Below are 18,146 nucleotides of genomic sequence, written 5' to 3' on the forward strand. Positions count from 1 at the left end.
TGCTGTTCAATTATCATGGTGCTGTCTTCAAGTCCTCCATGAAAATTACAGAAAGTGTATCTGAAATCACCTACCTTCTAAGTTCTCTGCAAATAACTTTTTTACTCACATGACTCTGTTGATAGTGAGGGAAAAAAAAAAACTAGTATCCAATTCAGAGATCAATGGTTATTATAAATTTAAATATCAAAATGCATGTGATTCTAAACATACATAAATATATTCCAAGAACTTACTACAGAAACAGTTCACAGAGAAATGACAAGAGTGAAGTGTTTTCGGTGATAAACAGCTATCTTGTAGGAGGATTTTTAACGGCATTATCAGTAATGATCACTGCCATTTTCAGAAATGTCAGTTTGATAATTTCATGCAATTAGGAGTGGCAGTCTTCTGCCAAATCTTTGATAATTAGTGTTCTCCAACCAAGTAAAGACACATTGCCTTTCATTTGAGAAAAAAAAAAAAAGTTAACTGCCTACATTTCTTTATTACTCCATGGGCTTCTTTGTCAAAGTTTTAATTTCCACTTATGCTCACTTTTATACATTATTGAACTTAAATCCCAGTGACTCTTTTAACATTTGTTCAAGCCTAAAGCGCAGATAAATTTCAGTTGTGGAGGGAAAAAATGATATATCTGCTTGGCTAACAATTTTGGTTATGTTGTCCTTCTAGAATTTTAGGAATGTCTTGTGGTGAATTGTATACATTATTTTTTTGGAAGACTTAGCATAAAAAAATCTCAAAGCTTGGAATCTTCACATTTTAATGCTTAGAAAGTCATTTTAATGATTAAAATCATAACCCTACTATCTTCTCTGAGTTACTAATAAATTTATATCCATCTCAGGGATTTTACATATTCATATTTTTATAAAACTTTGTATTTATTCTGACATCAGATGCAAGAACATACTGTTACATTTAAGGTCTAGCCAGGGCATTGCACTGTCGACTAGTTTTTCCAGCAACTACAGGCAGAGTAAAACAGAGACATTATCCTAGTTATGAGTTCTTAGAATGTCACAAAGGGAAGGACTATTAAGTAACAGCTAGTCTATGATTCCAAATGCTGATCAGATGGACTCTATAATGAGGTTCTTATCAGTCTATATCAAAATTAGAAAAACAAATGAGTACAATGAAGTTAGTTTTAATATAAATTACATATAGACACATACTCACATACATGGATACACACATTTCTGAAACTAGCTTCTGCTTCTGTATTAAATATATCTTCTTAAAAATCATTATAATAAGCAGATGCCAGGTTGTTGTTATTTTGTTGAATTTGGTTTTCACCTTATAAGAAATTAACTTGTTCAACATTCAAACAATCTCACTGGTCCCAGAAATTAAAGAACTTCTAAACTAGTCCAATACTCCCTTTTATGGGTAAAGAAACAGAAATCAAATGAAATTATATGACTTTGGGTTGCCTGGGTGGCTCAGTGGGTTAAATCCTCTGCCTTGGCTCAGGTCATGATCTCGGGGTCCTGGGATCAAGCCCAGCATCAGATTCTCTGCTTAGCAGGGAGCTTGTTTCCCTCTCTCTCTCTCTGCCTGTCTCTCTGCCTACTTGTGATCTCTCTTTCTCTCTGTCAAATAAATAAATAAAATATTAAAAGCAAAAACAAAAACAAAAAAACTTCTATTAAAAAAAAAAAGAGAGAAATTATATGACTTCACTAAGGTGTCTCATGTTTAGTCTAAACCAAGAACAAGATGGTATGAGACCTCACTCTAGAACTATGCAACATACCATATGTACTTGTACACAGTTTGTATTTTTTTTAAAAGAAGTTGATCTAGACTGTTCCTTGAACATACTATGCTTATTCTTAATTATTTGTTTTTGCTTTTGTTCTTATCATTTCTGTTTCACGGAATATTCCACCCACTCATTTCCTTCAAGCTTCATTCTCACAACTCTTAAAAGTGCTCTAACAACCCCTTTACCCCCTCCTCTACAATATTCATCCTAACCACACCAGACAATGGTGACCACACAGCCCCTGCCAAACTCCTGTTTGTATATAAGCTCATGAAGTATTGTCCTGCACTTTAGTTTTCTTTCTTTTCTGTAAGTTCTGGAAGAGCTGGGACAAATGACTATATTTCATGAGAGTTGTGGTCTTACCGCTTCATATATAAAGGTATCTTTTTGATTGATTAGTTTTTTTTAAGATTTATTTATTTAACACAGAGAGAGAGAGAGAGAGAGAGAGATCACAAGTAGGCAGAGAAGCAGGCAGAGAGAGAGGGAGGAAGCAGGTTCCCCGCTGAGCAGAGAGCCTGATTCGGGGCTCCATCCCAGGACCCTGAGATCACGACCTGAGCTGAAGGCAGAGGTTTTAACCCACTGAGCCACCCAGGAACCCCAACTGATTGATTAGTTTTAAAATTATAGTCTGTCCTGCTGTCCCATGGTGAAAAGTTCATGGTCATGGCTTCAAGATCTTTCCTGCTATGTTTTGGTACAATCCTCTTTTCAGATCCTGCTTTCATAATGGTTCTTACTTTCCTTGGAAGTACTTGAATACAACTGGCTATAATAATAATAATTTTCCTTCTGTTTCTTGGTTGGCCAGAAATATTTTAGGAATAAATATTACCATCAAATATGTCATCTCCATTATCTGCATCTGAAAATTCTCTCAATGTCTTCTGTGTCTTTGACATATTTGTGAGGAACTTTTGGCTACATGTGTCTGAATGATACTATCTTTCTCGTCCCACATGATAACTGATCCAATGGTACAGTTTCTCAGTATGCCATGTATTTCGCATGGGAAGAGACCAATTATAAACCTTTGGATGGAGAAACAGACCCTCATTTATGTATAAGTATTGTCAAAAATAATCAAGCAAATAATGAATATTGAATCTGGTTAAGCCTCTAGATGTAACTCCCAATTTAGAAGAAACAGTTAAAGGTACATGCTTCAGTCTGCTAAAGAAATGGATTCAACTATACTAATTTAAAAATGGACAGAATATATAAACAGATATTTCTCCAAAGAAGACATCCAGATGACCAACAGACACATGAAGAGATTCTCAAGGCGCTTGGGTGGCAGTCTTTAAGGGTTTGCCTTCAGCTCAGGTCATGATCCCAGAGTCCTGGGATCGAGTCCCACATTGGACTCCCTGCTCAGCAAGAAGTCTGCTTCTCCCTCTCCCCCTCCCCTTGCTTGTATTCCCTTTGTCACAGTGTCTCTCTCTGTCAAATAAATAAATAAAATATTAAAGGAAAGAGAAGAAAAGAAAAGATTCTCAACATCACTCATCATCAGGTAAATGCAAATTAAAATCATGAGCTATTACCTTATCACCTAACAGAACAGGGAAAATCAACAACACAAGAAAAAACATGCATTGGTGAAGATGTGGAGAAAAAGGAACCTTCTTGCCCTGTTGGTGGGCACGCAAACTGAGGCAACTAATGTGGAAGACAGTATGGACATTCCTCAAAAAATTAAAAAATAGAACTACCTTATGATCCAAAAATCACACTACTGGGTATTTACCCAAAAAATACAAGAACACAAATTCAAAGAGATATATACACCCCCGTGTTTATAGCAGCATTATTTGCAATAGCCAAGATATGGAAGCAGCACAGGTGTTCACTGATTAAGAAGATCTGATATCTATCTATATAGATAGATAAATAGATATAGATATTTTTATATCATACAGATATAGATATAATAGAATATTATTCATCCATTAAAAAGAGTGAAATCTTGCCATTTGAAATGAAATGGATGGCGCTAGAGAGCGTAATGCTAAGTGAAATAAGTCAGTCAGAGAAAGACAAACACATGATTGAACTCACTGGTTGGAATTTAAGAAACAAACAAACATGTAAAGGGGAACAAAAGAAGAGAGAGACAAATAAAGACACAAACTCTTAATTACAGAAAATAAACTCGTGGTTACCAGAAGGGAAGAGGAAATGCAACAATTCAGCAGATAAACTGCAAAGAAACTGTAAGTAAAGAAATATAAGTTTTCCAAATGTATAGCTTAAAAGAGACTTAAAAACTATTTAAATGATTGCAATATGTGTACTTCATTCAGATCCTAATTCACAGGAACTGTAAAATAAACTGTTTCTAATATTTATGAGATAATTGAAAATGTGTACTCAGAATGAATATTTGATATTAAATAATTTTACATTTTAGATGTGTTCTGATAGTTATGATTGTATTAATTAAGAGCTTTCATCTCTCAGAGAAATGTATGGATATATTGTTGGATAAAATAACGTGACATCTGGAATTTGCTTCTAAATAAAATGGAAGGGGGAAGGTGGGTGGAGGTACATAGAAAAATACTGGCATTAGTTGTTCCATGTTGAGAGCTGGGTGACGAGTGCACCAGAGTCTCTCATTTTGCAGGTTTGTTTGTTTGTTTGTTTGTTTCTTTTTTTAAAGATTTCATTTATTTATTTGACAGACAGCGCTTGAGCAGGGGGAGTGGGAGCGGGAGAAGCAGACTCCCCGCAGAGCAGGGAGCCCCACATGGGACTCCATCCAGAGATTCCGGGATCATGACCAGAGCCGAAGGCAGAAGTTCAAACCATTGAGCCACCCAGGCACCCCTCGTTTTGCAGGTTTTGTATATTTTTAAATGTTTCTACAATTCTTAAATAAGATGGTATTTGAATTTTCATCCTGGTTCCTCTTCTTGCTCCTTAACATCCCCAAACAAGTTGCTTCCGCTGTCTAGGCCTCCTCGGTTTTGTTGCATCTTTCACAGAATTTTCATGAGAATTCAGTAAGTTGTTCTATTGTTCTACAAAATAATCTCCTACCAGAATGCAGAGCAGGCCCTCCATTACCTCCCTGAAAGTATCATCAGTACAGAGATGAAAGGGTGCAGCTCCGATTATCTTGCTGATTATTTAGTCTATAAATCTGTGACAAAGTGGTTGTTATTTTCCTGGATAACATAATTATAATGCATATTATCCCAAAAGCTGAAATCTGCTCTGCCCACGGATCACATACAGTCTTTTCATTTAAAGCTCTTATTCCTGGGTTGGCTCTTCCTACCAAACCCTTGGTGGTCTTGTTGCCTCCGTCATTGTTCCCACGAAGTTCAGGGTCTCTAAAGAGCTTGTCTACCAAGCTCTGCCTTTGGCTGGTCACCCCTCGTTTAGCAAGCATATATTCCCCGACAAATTGTTAAGCTTCCCTAGAGCTGTTCTGGTCCATTTAACTCTAGTTTAATAGTGGCAAATGGTATGCTCTTTTGGCGACTTTGTAAACTATCAGTCTTTGGTTATGCTGGGTTTGTTTTTTTTTTTTTTTGGTCAGCATTATCATCTTTAGAATCAGAGGGGCTTTGAGTTCAGATCAACTCAGACACTAACCAGAGATAACTAAGAACATTTACCTTAGCATTCCCTTGACGCCATCTCTTCATGTGAAAATGCTGAGCATGAAGTAGACCAGGGTAGAAATACTAGAGCTAAAGGTGCTTTCAAGGTGATTAAAAACTTTATTTCAGTTGAAAATTGTTCATTTGAACTGAAACAAGTCCTCAAAGAGTATGAAACCATTAGTAACCATTAATACTCAAACTTAAGTATATTTTTACCTTTAGCTTTTAAATAAAAAAACTTAAATTCTGTCTGTGTATATGATCTTATTAACTATATATGATTTTAACTAAGTCACTGTTATTGAAACTAATGAATTTTATAGTCATTCCCAAATTATATGGGAAGTAAGATAAGCATTTTAAGTGAAATATTGATTAGCCAGGTAAAAGTCGCTTCAAAAAAAGATATTCTACAACAGAAAGAAAGCCATCGAGATATGATTCAATGCCTTTCTTACAATCTTTAAGTACAAAGTACAAAGTACAAAGTTTAAGTAACTATGAAATAAAGTTGTAAATTAATGTGCATATAATTGATTTGACCTCTTAAGTAGTTTGCAACTGTTAAATAATGACCTTCACAGGGATGTGTAATATCTGTGGACCTTCTATATATTATACAATTTATGCCTGTGTTTCTCATTATAAATGTATATGTATCCATTTTATATACATATGAAGATAATTGCATTTTCCAAAGATGATATTAATTGTATCTCCCATCCTGGTCCCAATATTCAATACAAACTAGTCCCAACCCCACCAAAAGATGAGGTCAAATTCTCCTCTTGTGGAATTTGGGATATAATGTCTCTATGACCTAATGGAATGGGCCAGAAGAGACACACAGCATGACTTCGGAGTCTAGGCCAGAAAAGGCTGTACAGCTGCTACCCAGTTCTTCTGGGACACTTGCTCTGGGGGGCAGCCAGGGGCTAAGGGCTATGTAAAAAAGCCTGTGTAAGTTGAGACCACCCTGCTGCAGAGGCCACGTGAAACACTCCAGCTGACAGAACAGCTGAGCTCACAGGGAACAGCAGCACCAACTCCAGCTACAAGAGTGAGCTTTCTTTGGTGTGGAGCCTAGGCTAGACTCCCCATGGCCATGGCCCCAGCCAACACTTGACTGCGATGCCTGAGAGACCCCAAGCGAGAACAGCCTTTCTGAGATCTGCTCAAATCTCTTGTACTTAAATAATGAGCAAAATAAAATTATCTTTTTTTTAGTCGCCAAGTTTTGAGATAAAATGAATTCAGCAATTGTAACAGGAGCAGAGTGGTTTTCTAAATGTAATTATTTTTCAGTATCCTTTAATATAACTCTATATTTTCCATTTAAATGCATTATTTCCAAGACTAGTCTGAATTATTTATTTGTCCCCCCAAAATCTGTAAATGGAAATTTATCTTTTTAAAAATAGGATTATTTATTGAAGTAAATAAAATTTTACTCAAGATGTTACCAGAAAATCATTTCTGAAATAAAGTCTTTGAGAATTATACTTTTTTTTTTTTTTCAAGTTGTCCCAGTGATGAATAGCATGGTTCTGCTAGCAAATGTCAACAATCTGGTAAACATCATGTTGGACAAAGGCCAGGTTGTCCTAAGACATGATGCTTTCTTTTCCCCTCTGTTCGGTGGCAGGGGTCCAAACTCCAAGATTTATTCTTGTTGGTTTCCAATAATATTTTTTATAATGCTGTCTTCAATTTAATAATTAGGACAGTGGTGATACACTTCAGTATTTGGCACATGACATGATATGTTGGGAGCCCCGGCTCCATCAAAACCCTTTCCTCTGCTCAAGGCAGGCATGTTCCCTTATTTCCCTCTTAAAAATGGCAATTTGATTGTGGTAGCAGTTGGATCAGCTTTCAGAAATAGGAGTTTTCCCCCCTTCAGTTCAGTTCTTTTTTCAAAAAAGCCCAAGGAAGGTTGAACCTTTCTGGTTCTACATATGGTCACCCTCAAACAAAACAAATGAATAAACAAAGAAAAGCAAAAATACTGTGTACCACAGCTCCATGACTCTTAATTCCCACTTAGCCATGTTCCCTCTTTTTCCCAGCTTGACAGCACTAGGTCCTGGATATGTTCACTTAATCATCAGACATTTCTTAATGTTGGACTATCCACCAAGCAGAAGGCATTTTATTAAGTAGAGGATATACAAGAATAAGTTCTCACTATGCTTCCCTTCTGGTAGAGAAAGTAAATATATAAATAGATAAATAAAATAGACTGAATCATGATTATATACTATATATTTGAGTAACACAGAATAATCAAGGCAAATATCGATTACAGCGAACCCACAGACGTAGACAAGCTGCAGAGATCACCTCAAAGCAATCTGCAGACTAAGTCAAGGGTTTATTGAATCCTGAGTGTCATCGTGTAGTTGCTAGAGAGCTCTAGAGGGCTTTCTCCTTTTACTAAGACTGGATTGAAAACCGGATTAGTTCTTCTTTATCCTTATTTTTAAGGGAATTATATAATCTTTTTGCTACTCTTTGAAGGAGAAAACTTCAGATTAGAAGGTCTCCTGCATTTCTTTTACCCAGGGAATTGATATTCTCACAACCTGTCCCCATCCTGTCTCCTGGAGCCAGGAGGATCATCCAGAAGAGAATGCCTCACAGCTGCAGTCTGATCAAATGCCCTGATCCCACACAGCTGCTGTTCTCTCCCTCCTGGGACTGAGAAGGAAACCAGGGATATGTCAGCTCTCAGTCAGGTCAAGAAGACAGATGCTTCCTTTGGCTTTCTCTGACTCCTCTCTTCCTCCTCCCCATCTTTAACCCCTGGTGTCAGGAACGTTGGCCATCTGGGTCACATGAGAATTCTTCCTGCTGTGTCTAATGATCTGCCACGCTCCACACTACCCAATATGCATTTAGGCAACCCACTGGGCATGCTCTGCACACAGCTCCTTCCCTCGCCACGTCTTAGGCACACCCTTTTGATGCATCTGAGACTCCTAATGAGGGTCACCCTACGTCCCTGCTGCGGCAGAGCCAGATACAAACTATAAAAGCAACTGAGCTTCCGGCATTCTCTCTGCCCCTCTACAAAATAGCCGTAATTTATTCTTCGGAGTTGATTTCACAGAGGAAGTCTAATAGTTCACATATAAAATTTGCTTCTGGAAAACCAGTTTCCCCAGATAAGAAATCTGTCCGTCCCAAGGGGTGGCTACTGAACAAAATTTTCACCAGTTGAAGCAAAATGATTAAAAAGAAGAATACAAACTCTATGCAGTGTAAAGGGTGGTGGGTTTTTCTTTTTCTTTCTTTCTTTCTTTTTTTTTTTTTGTTAAGGTATTTTTAAATCAAAAATATCCTTTGCCATATGAAGTACATTTTAGGAACCAGTAGTGATTTGCACTGCTTTTACATGGCAAAATAAAATGTTACATCTTCCAACATCATCTCTGGAGAGCCAAATATGTGGGTTGTGAATCATTTATGATTATAAAATATACAAATGTTTCACTGTTGTCTATTTCACCTAACCCATTTTGTTCAAAGGAATGGTGTTTGGAGAAGGCTGAATTGCTTGATAATTGTACAATTTTCTAATACGTGTCTATTTATAGTTGGAGGGGGTGTGGTCCTATTCAAGACAGAGGGGAGAGAAGGTGCTACTTTGTATTCAACTCTATAGGCCATCCACTTCTCAGAGATTCTCAAAGAAAAATAAAAGAACATTATGAGGAATAACCTCATGTCACTAGCCAACTTTGTCTGAAACGGTAAACTAAATAGAACAGTATGGTAGACACTTATCAATATTTTCTATTCTTACCTAATGAAATGTTATATTCCTATTTATCCAGTGGAAGTTTCAATGTAAAGCAGGACTTGAGTTCAGAGATGTTGAACTGCAAAACCCAAGTTCTTGCAACTATTAAATCATTTTAAAAGCTATTTAAATTCTTTTGAAATTCATCAAGGGTTTCCTGGGTGGCTCAGCAGGTTAAGCATCTGAGTCTTGATTTTGGCTCAGGTCACGATCTCAAGGGTCTTGAGAATGAGCTTTGCACTGGGTTCCAAGTTTCGTATAGAGTCTACTTGAGGATTCTTGCTCTCCCTCTGCCTCTGTCTTTCCCCCTACTCTCCGTCTCCCTCAAATAAATCTTTAAAAAAAATTTTTTTTAAGATTTTATTTATTTATTTGACAGAGAGAGATCACAAGTAGGCGGAGAGACAGGCAGAGAGAGAGAGAGGGAAGCAGGCTCCCTGCTGAGCAAGGAGCCTGATGCAGGGCTCTATCCCAGGACCTGGAGCTGAAGGCAGAGGCTTAACCCACTGAGCCATCCAGGCACCACTTAAAAAAAAATTTTTTTTTTAAGAAATGTATCAGTAACTATTACTTTAATTTGGAAGAACAGTCAAAAAACAATGCTTGGGCTTATTTCACCTACCAGGGTTGATCTGCCTTTTAGCAACAAGATGGAAGTCAGTACAAAATAATGCTACCTGGTAACACTTGAGCCAAAGATGAATGGTTACCTAGTAACACTTGAGCCAAAGAGTACACATCTAACTAAGGGAACTGTTTTCCTTCAAAACAGTACACAAAACATCATTCACTCACAAGATCAATATTAAGACACTTCAAAAATATTTGGCAAGAATGACTTACATTGTAGGCTTATTATTTTAAGGTAACCCATAGATTGTTGAATTTCTTAATCTTACATTTATTTGTTTTATAATTTCTACATTTAAGAGGAAATTGCTTTATGTCTCAAGAGGATAGATTAAAAAAGAGAGAGAGAGAGAGAGAGAAAACAGGGATCTCATTTAGTTATGGCTCAAACGGCAACCTAAATTACAACAAATTTAGCCAAACAACTTGGCCAGTATCTATGCAGTATTTATTACTTTCTTTGACAGGTGAAAATATGTTTATTTTCTCAATCCCCCATGCTAGAGAAAAGCATGCATAAAGCTACTCTGATAAATTGGAATGAGGAGAACTAAAACAGTCCATGTATCTTCTTGAACACCTCAAATTTTCCTATGGGTTAATTATTCAATTCCAATTACACAGTTTTTACTTCTTAGCTTTGATGTAGAACTGCTTAAAAATTTGATGTTGTTTAACTTTGCCAAAAATACTTCTTAGCAGCAAAAATAGTCAAACATTTTAGTAAGAATTGTTTGCTTTTATTAAATATTGTTTAGTTATAAGATGGCAATGGACTACTGTCCTTCAACTCTGTAGCTCCCCTCTGCTCATTAAAAGCTCTGGCAAGGATGATCCTTAATAAAACATTAGCCCTTGATAAGGTTAAGCATTCACTTTTCTCATTCCAAAGTGCATAACATTTTCTTTTCTATTAAAATAACTCAAGTTTCATGTTCAGATCACTAAATAACTAAAAACAAAAACAAAAAAATAAACTACATGTCTTTACGATGAATAAGATTGGCTATTTCTCCTTCCTTGTTATTTTCTACATATCTTCCACCTTTTACTCCATACAGTCACCACATATAAAATATATGTTGAGAGTCCACTGTGAGCCAGGCACCAGACACAAATAATAGAATATCTAAGGTTGGCTGTGATCTTTCTTCAGATGAAGATGTCAAGGCTCCGAAGAATGCCAAGAACATAAACTGAGAAGTTTGATGGTAGTGGAGAGTGTCAATAGAGTGTTTTCTTCAAAGACAAACATTATTCTTCCTTTTCAAGATGTATTTTCTGTTTTAGAAATATCTGATCAAAACTTTCCATAATATATTTAAATACGAATTTAATAAAAACTACAAGTAACTTAGATGAGACTACTACTCATGGAAACTTAGTTCCCTTCATGCGGTAGGATTTCCCAAAAGAAATCATTAGTATAATCTTTGCTATGTCCTTGGTATATAGGGTCAGTCAGCCTTTTCAAGGAATGCTATGCACTCTGGGCTCTTAGATAAAAGGTAACATGTAGAAAACGTCCTCATCCAAAAACAAACACATAAATGAAATAAAATAATAACAAGGACATCAAGGAAACCAAGTCATGAGACACCCAAGTCAATGAACTTGACATTTCTGGAGACTGGATTTTTCTGTTTAGTTTTGAGCAATAGGCTTAGGCCTTTTTTTATGAGAGTCAACTGGAAAACTATCTCATAGGCTTTTATCAGACTCAAGTTTTATAATTTATTATATGAGCAAACTATATTTATGGAAAATAAAACCAATGAAGTGACTGGACAACTCTTTCCTCCTTAAAAATATCAGCTGGTCATTGTTGGCAATATATGTGGTGGAAATAATCATGGATCCCTTTAACCTTGTTTCCAGAGGCAAAATGAGATTTCATTGGATTCACATTTTCTTAGGAACTTGGCCATTTCAATAATTTTTTTTAAGTTTACCCCCAGTCTATCCATCATATGGTGATTCCAATGTGCAGATATTTTCAACTGCATGATTCTCCTGCCTATACTAGAAATGCAGGTAATATCCAGATGCTTACAACAGTTTCTGTAGAACTTGAGAGTGATCTAATCCCCCTTGTAGAAAATATACAATTCAAAAGAGAAATAATCACCACCAATATATCAGACTGACAAGGACCATATTTGTCCTCCTCACTCCTTCCTTGCCAGGGCCTACAAGAGATCTGACCCATTGTGGGATCTCAATATATTTGTTGAATGAATGAATGAATCTTGTGAAATTATCCTGTAGCCTTTTCAAAGCCTTTCTACACACTTTCCCCCACCCGGTGTTAAATGGCTTTATAATATGTCTGCATTTAAAAAGCTGTCCTGAATGTTTGATTTTGAGTTGTTACTATCTAACATGATTTATGTTTTCCTGGGTTTTAGCATGTAGTTTATTCCAACTGTAGAGGCTAGTGGCAAATTTTCCTGTAAAATACTGCTAGAGAGACCATGTTCTGAATAGATACAGGGTTCCCAAAAGAAGTACCCTACTAAAATAAAAAAAAAAAAAAGAAGAAGAAGTACCCGACTACACTATGGAGTTTCTTCTATTAGGAATTACACCATGACAAGAGTCATTCTGTGAGGATTTTTGGTTCTTTTGTTTTTCCCTTATAAGAAAATGAACTAAAATGAGAGAGAGAGAGAGAGAGAGAGAGAGAGATGCAAATCAACTGTCACATCAACTATATTCATTCCCTTTGGCCCATCTGCTGGGGCCTCAAACTTTCTGGAGATTTATCTTTTGAGTGTATTGCTCTTGGAATTCCCAGACCAGATTTTTCTTCAAACGTGATAAATCAAGCTGTATACTGTGTTAGACTAAAGATAAATGTCCTGTGATTATATTGAATATTTACACCATATCTTAGTTGTAAAGATTGCTTTGAAACTTTCTAAAGAATATAAACAGCGAGATTACAAAATGCCAAAGGTAAAGGCAAAACCAAGACCCAGAGATTAGGGGAGTATTTTGGTACTTGAAAGATAATGTTTTGTTCTAAAACTTTACTTGTTTTGCTTCTGATAACTCTGCATACTTTACAATTTAGTAATGTTCGAACTCTGTTATCTGGGCTAAGCCAAGAGTAGAGACATCACCCAGGTTTTAACATCTAACATTTCTTGAAAGCAAATCACGGAATTAAAATAAACCATCCCTTTTGAATCGTGGAACAGGAGACATAATTTGGCTCAAAATTTCATTTTACATAAATGGGACTATGAAGTTCAGAAAGATTTTTTTTTTTAAAGTGATTTGCAAAGGTGATGGAGTCCCAATTTAAAAAAGAAAGAAAAAGATCTCCTAACTTCAAAGCTCCTTTTTTCTATGCTAGCCAGCTTCCTGCACTTCTCCATAGGTGGCGCTGTCTCTCACATTTGGAACTGCAGAGATGAAAAGGGAAAATGCTAACCTCACCAGGAAGCCATTCCTGTGAGTGAAGCAAGACAGGTAGAGAGAGCCCGCACCTACTCACCCAGATCAGAACACTGGACAACTCGCAGGTGACACTGACAGCGGAAGGGACACATAGGTCCTAGAGGCTCTAGGGCCGACTCCACACCAGGGTCCTCTTCTGGGCCTATCCCAGAAGCCTCATCTTCTAGCATAAAGTCAAACAAGCCTCTCTGTTGGAACGGCCCAGCCCAGGAAACTTGTGCAAGCAGGAGGAAGATGATGGTGGCCTTCATGATTTATCTCATGTATTTTCACAGCCAAGGAACCTAGGAAACAAACGAAAGGTTTAGAAGAGTTGCAAAACCTGGGTACTGCGTTATCTTCTGAAATGCCCCACAGTAGAGTGAGTGTAAATTATATATATATACTTTGTTGTGTGTGTGTGTATGTGTGTATATATATATATATATATATATATATATAACAAAAACAACAAAAAAAAAACCTTTCATTTCTTGTTAGGAAGCAGAACACTGAAATGTCTTTGAAAGGTACGTAACGGATCACGTACAGCTCTTTACTTAGGAAAAGAAATTTGAATGTAATTTGAATCTGCCTGCTTGAATTTGGGGTCTGGATTGAGAAAGTATATTATATATTCACATCATTTGCAAACTTGTTAGGATGATAAGCCCTATTGGAATTCTCAGGGCTCACTCAACACAAGTCAGGCCACAGTCAAATAAAATCTGGTCTATAAACATGAAAGATCTTCAATTCCTGTGTCAGAAATCTCTCTGGAAACCAATCTCATCTCCCCATCCCACTGTATTTATCTTGGTCCAGAACTTTCTCATCACTCCCCAAACTATCACAAGAGCTTCCAAATGGTCTCAGCCTTGAATATTTGTTCTACTCCAGGTCTTCCTCCACTCTGCTGCTCAAATCATGTTCTGAGAATTAGATTTCATTGCCTTCCTCTTCTACGGAAAACTCCTTGTTGACTTCTCAAGACTTGCCAATAAGGTCCACATCCCCTCTGTGGCCTGTGAGACCATTCGTTATTTGGTACCAACCAATGTTTCGAGCCCAGTTTCTCTGCATCTCCTCTCTCTCCTCCAGTCCCCACCTCAACCCTGCCACTCAAAGCTAAGTGCCATTTAAAATACCTACCTTGCAAGATGGCTGTAAAGACTGAAAATGATAATGGACTTCCCTTGTGGATACCCTGGCTCATCCAGGCAGGACACGGCTTCTTCCCTCTTCTGTGCCCCAAAGCACGTTGCTCTTACCTCTTTTAAAGAACTTATCACATTATACTGTAATTTGTTTTGCATGCTCGGTCTGTCCCCCCAACTAGAAGATGTACTCCTTCAGGGCGTGTCTTATTATTCTTTGTTCTGTACCCAGGCCTTGCACAACATTTTGCCCATAAATGACTCAATTGACCATCAATTTATTAACAATACAAGTTATTCAGTTTGTTCCAGGCAACCAGTGGGTCTGATTTCTTAAAACACAAACTTATCTTTTTTCAATATCAAGTCAATAGCCTGAGAAAGGTAACAAATGGAAAACCTTAATTTGGTGGAAGCACAATTCATTTTTTAAAATAAATCTATGGGCCAGTTTCTCAAACTGATCATTTTTTATTAAAGCAGCAAACATATATGGGAAATCCTGATTTTTATAGGACTTACATGTTATCTGGTTTTACCTAGAGGGCAATTTTGTAAACAAACATTAAGTACAGTTTTGACAAGTCCATATCGTATTCATTCGATAAGCATTTACATACGTACATCTGTCTTTGAGTTGGTGTTCAGCTGGCTGAAGGGAACTACATAGATCTGAATAACAAAGAGTAGTTGATCATGTAGAGAACACGCAGTTTATTTCTTACTTTTTATGTTTTAAAACCCTATGGAAACTGTTCTAAGGATTCCCAAAACACACAGCAGATGTTACCTTTAGTTCTCCCACATCTACTTTGAAGTGTACACTTATAAGCATCATATTAAAGCTGCCCATCATAACCAGACTTAAAAAAATGATTTTTAGTCATCAGCCAACTGTAACACATGCAACAAAACCAACAAAACAAAAAAACAAAGACAAAAAACACACCACTTTGGATGCCCTGACCTCAATGTATCTATCTACGTAACTTCTGGAAATTCCTAGCTAGATGCACTAGAGAAGGAAAAAAAAATGTTTTTGAATTTCTTGCGCTTTTGTTCTTCAGCTTATATTTATTAGTGAGATATGTGTAAGGCAGTAAATATGCAGTACAGGCATGTGGCTTCTCATTTTAAAAATACCACAAAGATTATTATTCACACTGCCCCTTTAAATTCAGTATCAGGTTTTCTCTGGGAGCATGTTCCCACTCAGTTACTGCACAGCCTTTTAACGGAGACCCTATTGTTTTGGCAGTGTTCCCTTGGACTCGATCTAAGGGAGTGGTTTCTGTCTGTTTCACATTAAAATGTAATGTTTACCGTTTACCATGGTTTGCTAGGCTTGCATACTTAATATAATTTTAGAAGGAAAATGAAGCAAAGTAATTGCAGATTTAATGAATTGCAATGAGAATTAATACAGATGTCGTTTTTTGATCTTTTCTCCAGAACAGAAAATGCCTGGTTGTTTCACCAACCCCAAAAAGGAAATCTTGAACGCTAGCTCAGAGGAATATTATCATTTATATGTGTTTACTCTTCTTAAAGTTGTGCAAATTCTCTGCACAATATTTTTCTTGATTTAAAGCTGAACACAAGCAGGGAGTTTATGGCTTCCATTACTTATTTTATATCACTCGGATGCATGTGTGTGTGTGTCTGTGCGTGCGTGCGTGCGTGTGTGTGTGTGTGTGTGTGCATTTTAACCCTGAATGTCCTGGAGAAGAATAATACGTCCAGAAACTTTATACAGATTCCCCCAAGAGATGATTTTTTAAATTAGTGTCATCATACTTGAAGACCGAGCATGTTAAAACAATTAATGGGGACTGTTGATATTAATAATTTCTTAATCACTTCCTTCCTTCCTTAGTATATAAGAAAAATAAACAAAAAAGTGCTGATGCCCTTGCAGAAACCAAGGAGATTATGAGACAATATACTGTCCAAATTTCACTGAGACTGTTTTAAGCGTTCTCAAAAAATAGGACTCCTTCCTAGATGCTAATTGCTAACTAAGTATAATGTCACTAGTCCACTAAAGCTAGTCCCCACAGTTTAGAAGTGTTTCAACAAAAATAATAATTTCTGGCTCCTTAAACTGCTTCAGCTCATTAAATTAACTATATCATTCAGTTCAGCATTTGTAGGGTATCATTTATGTCTTTGGTATGACTTTCAAAATCAAATTTAACCCTTAAGAGATAAATAAAACTATAACTACAGAGCAGAAAAATTTCCCAGCACTAGGTGCATGAAAAACCTCAATAATAATGGAAAAAAATTAAAAACAGACAATAAAAATGGCATTTATCTATAAGGACTGCTATAGGAAGCATTTGGTTCTTTTTCTGGTCAAAATAGCAATAGGAAAAGAAAAAGCCACAGGAATTTATGTCACTGGGACCCCACTTAGCCAGTGGTCATTGTGTTACCCTGTTTGGAAATTAGCAAAAAAAATAACCTACACCCTCCTTTTCAAGTAATGTACCTTACAATAAAATTTCATTTGCATTGAAAATACTAGCTGGGTTTTTTTCTTTCTCTATAAGGAATTATGTAGCTAACTCTGAGATTATCTTCAAAAAGCAGCATAAGTATTTTCAATGTTTCTTTTCACCTCTCTGGTGATAATTTCTATTCTTTTCTAGGTTGTAGAAATATACATTTATTTGACTTCTGCAGCTAAGCACCAGAGTTCACATCTCTTGAGTTTTTAAAAGTTCTGAAAATATCAAGAATTCAGGAGGGAATTAAATCCCTTAAAAAAGTATATATATATATATATATATATATATATATATATATATATAACAAATAGTATGCTGATCTAAAATATTAATACTTTCTAAAGAGGTAAAACATTTCATTAGTACAAATACAAAATATATCAATATAGATAGTCATGGTGTTAGGTTATATATATATATTTTTAATAAATATCCTTGCAAGAACAGAAAGAACTAAAACAATGCATTCAACCATTTTACCAAATATTCCACTTTTGTCTTCAAGTAATACTTGTTTAAAACACTGCATAAAGATTATCAAAAGTTTAGCATGATTTTTTTTTCTTCCTTTTCTTTCTCTCCCCAAATAATTCCTTCTGCTCTCAACTTGATCAAAGTTTTATTAGTCTGCAGCAGAGTTCAGGACAATTATTGAAAACCATACCTTTTAATCCGGGGATTTGCCACAGGAGCCCTCAAAGCTGAGATGTAATTACACTAAATATTCAGCCCAAGCAAAAGAGTTTGCAGGTGTGGAAAGGAGGAGGGGGTAGGTGCTGCTCTGTGACTGTCACTAGGTTGCAAACCTCCTGCTTCTACTCCATAGCACAGTTAAAAAATAAGGTTTCCCTCAATGAACACAATCCGGCTGACACCCACATTAGATCATATGGTAATGATATGTGTCTTGTATGGCTGCCAGAAAGTTTATCGGCCTTTTTTCTCAACGTTTGCTTTATTCCTTTGGCATCTGCTTAAGATTCTAAACTGCTTTTGTGGTATAGAGGGGCAACTTGATTTGAAATTTGTTTTATTGTGTCGATTCATTTCCTGAAAACATTCTAACTAAAGGGTTTGCTTCCCCACCCCCAGTCTTACTCCACTATCCACCCTTTCTAGTCTTGTTTATAAGTAACATTTAGACTTCCGAAATGACAGTTTTTCTGGCTTTCGTGATGTGTAAATCTGGCAAAT

At 36.4% G+C, this 18,146-nt stretch overlaps 1 protein-coding gene across 2 annotated transcripts in view; it reads right to left on the reverse strand.

Moving 5' to 3' along the window:
* Nucleotides 1-17,829, reverse strand: part of DCN (decorin) — a 41,925-nt gene extending 24,096 nt beyond the window's left edge. Inside the window, exons 1-2 of one of the 2 annotated variants that reach the window (XM_059186503.1) lie at nt 17,617-17,829; nt 13,341-13,587 (exon numbers count right to left, since the gene is read on the reverse strand). In XM_059186503.1, coding sequence (XP_059042486.1) covers nt 13,341-13,554 — 214 coding nt within the window. In that variant the 5' untranslated portion in view covers nt 13,555-13,587; nt 17,617-17,829. Of the gene's footprint in view, nt 1-13,340; nt 13,588-14,434; nt 14,593-17,616 lie in introns of those variants that run through there. The other variant, XM_059186504.1, reaches the window with a different exon arrangement.
* Nucleotides 17,830-18,146: the final 317 nt, after the last annotated feature.

The sequence above is a fragment of the Mustela lutreola genome, chromosome 8 (assembly GCF_030435805.1).
Source record: "Mustela lutreola isolate mMusLut2 chromosome 8, mMusLut2.pri, whole genome shotgun sequence".
Classification (NCBI taxonomy): Eukaryota; Metazoa; Chordata; class Mammalia; order Carnivora; family Mustelidae; genus Mustela; species Mustela lutreola.